Raw genomic sequence first — 9,008 nt, forward strand, 5'->3', positions numbered from 1 at the left:
GACGATCCATGAGGCTCCGGGGCGATCCTCAGCTCTGTCACCCTCTCTGGCGATGGCTCGTCGGTCGCAGTGGGCTTTGGCTCTCCGTCTGAGGTGGGCTCTAGCAAACGCTCTGCTCAGCAGGGTGACGGTTGGCTGGGCTCTGGGTCCGGAGTGGGGCTGGTGGCGTCCTCCTCAACTGGGCCGATGGTGAAACTGGATCTGTTGCTCACCAGCACCCATTTCACAAATGCGGTCGAAGCTCCCTCGAGGACCTTCCCCGGACAACTGCGCTCTGCACGTGGTGTTGAGGCTCGCAATGTAGAATGAGCAGAGCGCGTCGTCCGGGTAGCTGGTTCTGTGGGAAATATCCAGAAATAGTCCAGTGTGGTCTTTGAGGGAAAGTTCGAGGAAGTTGGGGTGATCCATAACAACAAAATATAAAAGACTTTAAAAAATGAGAAAACAAAACGAGGGGAAACACGCCACTAACTCATTGTCTGGCCAGTTATTCTGTCACACTCTTGTGAAGGGAGGCGCGCGAAGATGAAGTTAATCCCAAAAACATTTAATAGTAATCCAAGATGATGAAGATTCATACAAAACCCTGGGTAACACAAGCAGCATACACAACTAATAACCGGCAGCTAACTGAACTGAAAGGGGAACTAAAGTAGGGTGAGATAACGAAGGACAGACAGGTGAGGATGATAACTAATCAAACACAGGTGAACTGAATTAATCAAAGGACAACAGAAACTAAATGAAAACAACAAAAGAAGTCCATGGCTGTGACAATTATGGGCTTCAGTGCTTCAACAGTGGACATGAAAGCTGATAATTTGCAATGGTTTTTCTGTCCCCAGCAGTGTTGCCAGATTGGACTGAAGATTTCCAGCCCAACTACAGCTTAAAACCCGCCCATTTCAAAAAATACCAGCCCAAAATGCATACTGTGATAACTAATACAATAGAACAAACAGAAACCCCAAAACAAATGGGTTAGTGCAAAGGGCACTATTTAGACACACACACGTTAGCTACCTGTATACGTTTTGTTTAATTATCAAACATGACATCAGAATTTTATAACAATAATAGCGTATTAAACACGCTTACCTTTTTATAGGGACTTAATGCAGAGAATCTTCGCAGAACTGATGAGAACATCTCTTGAAATGTTATAGAACAAACTTTGTAGTCAGAACCAGAGTGATTAATACATCGTTGAGTCAAATCTCTCCAGCAACTGCCGGGGAGGTTTGAAAGTTTGCCAGGTCCAGACAACTGCCGGGGAGGTTTGAAAGTTGCAGAGGTCCAGCCATTTCTGGCCAGGCCAGTTCGCACGTCCATGATGCTGGAGAGTAGCGGTAGTCCCATGCGATTTCTAGTGTCATCTTTCAAAAGCGAGACCAGAGAAAATGCTCACTCGACATGGGCATTGGAAACAGGCAGAACAAGAAGTCGTATGGCTGCTTGCGCTAATTCCTGGAAACACTTGTGTCCTCCTGCATCTTTAAACGCTTCGACTTCCAGCCAAAACTTGTCAATGTCCTGATCATCAGAGAAGCCTGCTGATGCCACATTCCTCCATTGCGATTCTAATGTATCAGTCGAGCATGAGAAAAGATCAGCTGGTAAGTCCTTTACTCCAGGCCTATTTAAAGTGGACATAACGGATTTTGGGCATAGGAGTTCCAGTTTGCGCAACATTTCCATTGAAGTAGGTAAGCGCAATTGATACTGCTTTACAAGTTCTTTCAGAAAATCTAGAAGCTGTCTAGGGAGATGGGGGTGGAGGTAGTAGAGAAGAAAGAGAAGGGGAGGCACTGTATGGAATAGACAAGAGAGTTTAATCTATCCCTCTAACGTAAAAGAGCTCATTGCTGTGGTTAGTGTTATCCTGGTTATTTTTATTGTTTTTATTTGTATATTATTTTGTAATTCATAGGAATAGTATATTATATTATTATATTATGTCTATTATTATTCTGTCTATGCAGATAACACACACTCTACCTTTCCTGCCAGTGCCAGTGCACCTCCTGTCACTTGCAAATCTACATTGCCTCCAGAAATCTGCAGCCATTGAGTGAGTGGTGCCTCATGGTACCAAAATAAATAGGTGCAAAATTACTCTCCCAAATTTTCATGTTGTCTAATTATTTATTTATTTATTTTAATCCAGCTCCCGCAAGACTATGCGTGGCACACTTTGCTGTGTCAATGCACAGTATCACATCAGATAGTGCACTATAGATCCTCTGAGCAACAATTCCACTCATTCTCTGCTATAGGACAGGAAGAATTGTATAAACTTGTCAAATCATCAGAAACATGTATGTTAGACCCGATTCCATCTAAGCTACTAAAAGAGGTGTTTCCAGAAGTCATAGATCCTCTTCTGAATATTATTAATTTGTCAATGTCATTAGGATATGTCCCCAAAGCCTTCAAATTGGCTGTTATTAAGCCTCTCATTTAAAAAAAAAACACAACTTGATCCTAGAGACTTAGTTAATTATAGACCGATCTCAAACCTTCCTTTTCTGCATTATCCTCTCATGTATGTTCCTTCTTAGAGAAAAATGTATCATACTACTGAGACTGTTCTCTCGTCCGCTGTGATCTCAAAAACTCTGGCCATTTGATAATACCAATAATCAAAACAACTGCGGGTGGCAAATCCTTTTCCTATTTGGCGCCCAAACTCAATCTACACTAGAACAAAAACAATCTACCCAGTGTTGTTCAGGAGGCAGACACACTCACACTGTCAGTTTAAATCTAGATTAAAGACCCATCTCTTTAACCTGGCATACACGTAATACATTATTGCATTTCTATAATTCAAATCTGTTAATGGTTTGTTAGGCTGTATTAATTAGGTCAACCTGAACCTGGAACATTTCCCATAACACCCGATGTACTCGCTGCATCATAAGAAGAACGGCATCTACGCTAATATTTGTGTTTCATTCCTATTCCATAGCCATATGGATCCAGTCTGTATCCAAATCAGATGGTCACCGTAGCTACCCAGATTCAGTCCATAACCAGACCAGATGGTGGATCAGCACCTAGAGATGACCTCTACAGCCCTGAATGTCAGTGGAGACCATGTCAGCTACAGTAGATGCACCCTAGAGACAGATCCCCTGCGAAGAACCTGTCACCTCGACAACCATCGGCACAAGACCACGGAAACCAAACAAGTCCTCTGCACAATCTGACCTGTGTTGCAGCCTGGAATTAAACCACGCCATGCTGGTTTCGTCTGGCCAGAGGAGAACTGGCCCCCGACTGAGCCTGGTTTTTCCCAAGGTTTTTTCTCCATTTCTATCACCGATGGAGTTTTGGTTCCTTGCCATTGTCGCTATTGGCTTGCTTAGTTGGGGACGCTTGACTGATTGCACAGACACTATTGGAAGAGAGCTGAACTGGATGATGACATCACTGAATCATCAATGAACTGACTTTAGCTGGAAAAATGACTCTTTGTTAATTGTCCTCTTGCATTATTGACAAACTATTTTCCTCTTTGACACTGTAAAGCTGCTTTGACACAATCAGTATTGTCAAGTCAAGTCAAGTCACCTTTATTTATATAGCGCTTTTAACAATACAGATTGTGTCAAAGCAACTGTACAGCATTAATTAGGAAAATAGTGTGTCAATAATGCAAAATGACAATAGTAAACACTCAAATTTCAGTTAAAGGCAGTTCATCATTGAATTCAGTGATGTCATCATCAGTTCAGTTTAAATAGTATCTTTGCAATCAAGTCAACAATATCGCTGGAAATGAAGTGTCCCCAACTAAGCAAGCCAGAGGAACCAAAACTCCATCGGTGACAGAATGGAGAAAAAAACTTGGGAGAAACCAGGCTCAGTCGGGGAGCAGTTCAATTAAAGGGCTGCAGCAAAGTCACATTGTGCAGAAGACTCATCTGGTTCCTGTGGTCTTGTCCCGGTGGTCGTCTGAGACAAGGTCTTTACAGGGGAATAACATCTGTATCTGGTGTTCATCTAGTTGTCCTGGTCTCCGCTGTCTTTCAGGGCTGTAGAGGTCCTCTCTAGGTGCTGATCCACCATCTGGTCTGAATACGTACTGGATCCGGGTGACTGCAGTGACCATCTGATCTGGATGGGAGAAACCATGCTCAGTCAGGGGGCCAGTTCTCCTCTGGCCAGACGAAACCAGCAGTTCAATTCCAGGCTGCAGCAAAGTCACATTGTGCAGAGGACTGGTTCCTGTGGTCTATTGTATAAAGTGCTAAACAAATAAAGGTGACTTATCCTAATAGACCAACTTGCTCTTAGGATTGTCTTATTTCATGCACATCTACTGTGTGCATGGCTACATGCTTTATAATGCTGTACTGTCTGTGTTGTTTACAAACATGTACATATTTCCTGCCTACAAATCCAAGAAGTACTGCTCTTTTCCTTCATCTCAAAATGAATCCTGCACAACAATGAATTTAATTAGGTTACATGGGAATGCAAATATTCTAAATGTCATTGTGCTTTTGTTCAATAAAAAAAAAAAAAAAAAGGTATCTTTAGGCATATTGTGCCAGGTGTGACATCACTGACACCATTTGTGTGCTGCGTGACCATGACAAACACAAAAAAATGTGATTTGAAAGTTCCAGAACAAAGGAAAGACAGACTACTTTTATGATACTGTTATGGTGCGTTTTTGAGCTTGGTGGCATAAACTAACCATTTCCTTGTATGGAAAATGGAGGCTTCTACCTTAGAACTCATTTTGTGTTTCACAAAAGAAAGAAAATTATGCAGGGCTGAACATTTTGAGGATCAGTAAATGATGACAATTTTTTTGATGTACCAACAAACCCTGGCACATCATCTTGACAGGAAACTCTTTCAACCCCTCCATCCCTTTCTGTCTGGCCTTTATCTCTGTCTTTCTCACTCACATTTACTTTCTCCCTCGCTCCTTGCGTCAATACAGACCCTCCCTCTCCCCCTATTCTCTCTCTCTTTCTCTCCCTCGTACATACATACTCGCGCACACACACACTGCTTCCTTTCACTCTCACTCTGACAGTCTTCAGTTCAACATGTTGCCTGAGCGATGCTGCGCACCACAGTGGAAGACATCCTGCCGGTTTACCGGCCACGCACCACAGCCCGAGCATCAGTGCTCCATTTGAAGGACCTGTGTGAACAGGAGCACGACCCTCACAAACCCCAGCCACCGCCCAACAGAGAGGAACACAACGCGAGCTCCATGTGGAGGGAGGCCATGTGTAAGAGGAGCTACTTGCTGGAGAGGGGCTCCCGGACAGGAGGAGATGTAATAGGAGGAGGAGGTGTGTGTGGCCGAAGACAGAGGTCCCTAGACTGGCTGTATGATTCGTACTATCGTATGAGCCAGCAGCACCCACTCATTGTTTTTCTGCTCCTCATTGTGATGGGTGCCTGTCTGGCTCTGTTGGCTGTTTTCTTCGCCTCTGGGCTGGTGAGTGTTTGGAAACTGGGGGAAGGTGACTGGGGAAAAAGCAGAAAGGGAGTGTTTGGGTTGGTTGAAGGAGAAAGCACTGTTGCTACTGTACTGAGCAAGTTACACAGTCAAATGTAAAACTTAAATTGCACTTATTTCTTTAAGGGTTTCTAAAACAGTTAACAAACCCTCTACAAGGCCACACCTGTATTATGTTCATGCACTATATGTATCAGAAAATGAACTTCATGTGCCCAAAAACAACACACTTTAGAGGAAGTTCCAGCCAGTCAGCTCTGTTTGTGCTGATTGCAGCAACCATATGTCTCTGTTTACCTAATGCAGTATATAATCACTCTCTTCAAAGCATAATTTCTGTGATTCATGTAAAAGTGATGAAGAAGCAGCAGGGAATAATCAATGCATGGAAGGAAAGGGAATACATTTGGAAAATGAACAGACATAGTCATTGGTAATTAAGCATAACAGATTAAGTACAGTCATGGCCAAAAGTTTTGGCAGTGACATACATTTTATGTTTTCCAAAGTTTGCTGCTTCAGTATTTGTAGATTATTTTTCCACATGTTTCTATGGTGTACTGAAAAACAATGATAAGCATATCATAAGTTTTAAAGGCTTTTATTGGCAAAAAAGTATAATGAGTCAATATTTACAGTGTTGACCCTTGTTCTTCATAACCTCTGCAATTCACTCTGGCATGCTGTATATTAGCTTCTGGGCCAAATCCTGACTGATGGCGATCCATTCTTGCCTTATTAGTTCTCGGAGTTGATCACTATTTCCGTAGCTGACTTTTCAGGTGGAGATGGTCCTGGCACTTGCTGGACACTCTGGGACGTCCTGAAGACTTTTTCACTGCAGTCGAACCTCTCTCCTTAAAGGTCTTGATGAGAAAATCAAGGTAAATGGTTTTTTCAGGTGCAATAGTCTTTGTAGCAATTTCCTTGCATGTGAAGCCATTTTCTTCTTCACTCCTTTTATAGCAATCAGTCTGGTCTTTTTACCTAATTAGTATGATAGTGATTAACCTGACTAGTACTCATTCACACTTTCAAATGTGCTGCTGATATGATTAGTCAATTAATGTTAGCTGGTCATTTTGTGTCAGGATCAAAAAACAGTTTTTTTTTTCGTGAAAAGTTCATTTTTTTGGCCAATGAAGCTTTTAGCAATTATTTAAAATGCATCTGATCACTCTACACAATAATCTAGAAACAATGTGAATGAACACCACTACAGCTTAAGCAGCAAACTTTGCAAAACATTTGGCCATGACTGTAGAATCTATTAACCTACAAACAGTAAAGTTACTTTCATTTTTTTGACTCCTATTCAATTTGTCTCAGCTAGAGCAAAATGGAAATCCTTATGAATTCAAGCCATTGTTAAATAAGATTGTGTATTACCCATTAGCTGCGGAATTGCTATTATATGCAAAACAAAAGGAAAAAAATTAATCTAATGAACTATGTAAATTTAAGTATAGAGCATAGTGCTAGATTCTTTTGATGCTAGTTATTTTATTTTATTTTATTTTATGTATGTATGCATGTATGTGTCAATTTTGTGGGTTTTGTGCTGATACCTCATAATAGCAACACTTATTCAAGAGCTTGAAATTCTACAAGATTCTATATATGCCATTTGTAGATGAAGCTTAAAGGGATTGTGGAATTAAGGAGAAATAGAAGCTGTAGTCTTGTCAGGATGTCTGAATCAGGGTTTTGTATATATATTGCTGGCTCTCATGCTGAGACAGTTTACACAGGTTTTCCCAGAAGTTGAGGTATTTTCATCATAATTTGCATAAAAAGCAGAAGTCACATTGACAGGATACATTAGTAGGTTGCTGCTATGCTGTCTGAAATTTGTTTGCTTTTCTCCTCAGATTTAAAGCCAGTCATATTTAAGAATATCTGGAATATACAGGAAAATGTAAGTGGTATATATTTCACCCGATTAAATCAGCTCTAATGCATTAGGGAGATCAGGGAGTGAATAAGTAAGCGACATTTCACAGTATGACATCAACCCCTGTTTAGAGACACACTCTCAATGCGTGCACTACTTTCTTTCTTGTCTTTTGACTGCCTGACCTAAATCTCACATCACAGTGGCTGTTGAGCTTGCCTTGGGTTGCCGCAATGCTCTCTGTGACTCCCATGGTTGCACACATCACATTGATTGTGAACAAAGCCTTGGAGCACAACTGCACTCTCATGGCATTTTTTGTTTATTATCGTACTCTGAATCCCTGACGATTTGTTCCCCCTATGACCTGTTTCACTCAGCCTCACACATCCTATAAGTGGCCGCAGGACTAACGTTCCCCCTGCATGCTTTGTGGAATTTAGTAGAAGAATGTGCTTGTGGGTTTTGCCAGTTGCAAGCTGGTTCTGAGTTCTCTATGACAAAATAGATAGAACAGTGCTACCGTAATGTCTTGATGTTGTAATAGGGACCCTACATCCATCTTGATAGAATTTCCCTGCAATTTTTATTAGGGTTTCCATTTCTAATGTGTTTCTGAAAGCTGGACAGCATCAATTATGAATGAGTCTTCGGTAGTTTTCCCATGCGATTAGTGGTTTTGTGTGTTCTGGCAATGCATTCTTCAAAAGATGAATTTGGCAGCAACAGTGGGGATTACAGAAAAGAGAAGCAAATGTTATGGCTGTGAAACAGCCAGATGAGATGCCATCAAAATCACACCACGTCACTGTGGTGTGACACCATGACTTTTAACAAATCATTTTGTAGCACTTTTTAGAGGAGTGTGGATAGAGAGGTGACAGCAGAGGTTTAGTGTTGCTCTTAAGTGAGAAAGTGATTCCACAAAATGTTGCTGATAATCAGGCTGTCTTGCTGTCTTACTTTGTGGCTGTAATTATAGTGCTATGGGGTGACACGGATTTTCACAGACATTCTGGGCTCTTTAAACACTGAAACCATAAGAGGTACCTGAATCCGTTAAGATGTCCCTGTTTGGAGTCTCATGTGTATTGTGGGCTCATTTTGAGAATGTTGAGTTTCAGTTTGGTGCACTATAGTCGATAGATCTGTTCCAAAACCTGAGCTTTCTATAGAGAGAGCATTGAATGGCATCACACACTTGATCTACATACAAAGTTTGTTCCAAAAGGTAGGCGACTTAATTATATTGCCACCTAAGATACCTTGTTTTAGTTAAATTGCAAGATAGCATGTATTGTTCACTAAGAAGACGATTCCAGAATGCAGCAAGGTAGTGAAATAAATAAATAAAAATTTAAAAATGCTAAGATAACCAACTAAACAACAATACATTTATACTGCATTTCATAACGAAAAATCGCTAAAATAAAATTACAGTTGTAAAATAACTGGACAAACCATTCTTTCAGATTATGGAAAATAAATGAACAATGCAACCATAACTAATCTATGTAATTTTCTTAATGGAAAAGTCAATGGAGTTGCATTGCTGGTCTTACTCTTTTGATTTCTATATCCATGCAAATATTACATACCAAAAAAAAAAAAAACATATATATA

The 9,008-nt window shown here is 40.9% G+C and overlaps 1 protein-coding gene across 1 annotated transcript in view; it reads left to right on the forward strand.

Annotated features, from left to right (window-relative positions):
• The first annotated feature begins 5,060 nt into the window (after window positions 1–5,060).
• LOC107722840 (adenylate cyclase type 2-like) overlaps window positions 5,061–9,008 on the forward strand; it is a 19,811-nt gene continuing 15,863 nt past the window's right edge. The window contains exon 1 of the mRNA XM_016531331.1: window positions 5,061–5,470. Within this exon, the coding sequence (XP_016386817.1) occupies window positions 5,084–5,470 (387 nt within the window). The 5' untranslated portion in view covers window positions 5,061–5,083. The remainder of the gene's footprint in view (window positions 5,471–9,008) is intronic.

Source organism: Sinocyclocheilus rhinocerous, unplaced genomic scaffold, assembly GCF_001515625.1.
Source record: "Sinocyclocheilus rhinocerous isolate Xijiao unplaced genomic scaffold, SAMN03320098_v1.1 scaffold784, whole genome shotgun sequence".
Taxonomy (NCBI): Eukaryota; Metazoa; Chordata; class Actinopteri; order Cypriniformes; family Cyprinidae; genus Sinocyclocheilus; species Sinocyclocheilus rhinocerous.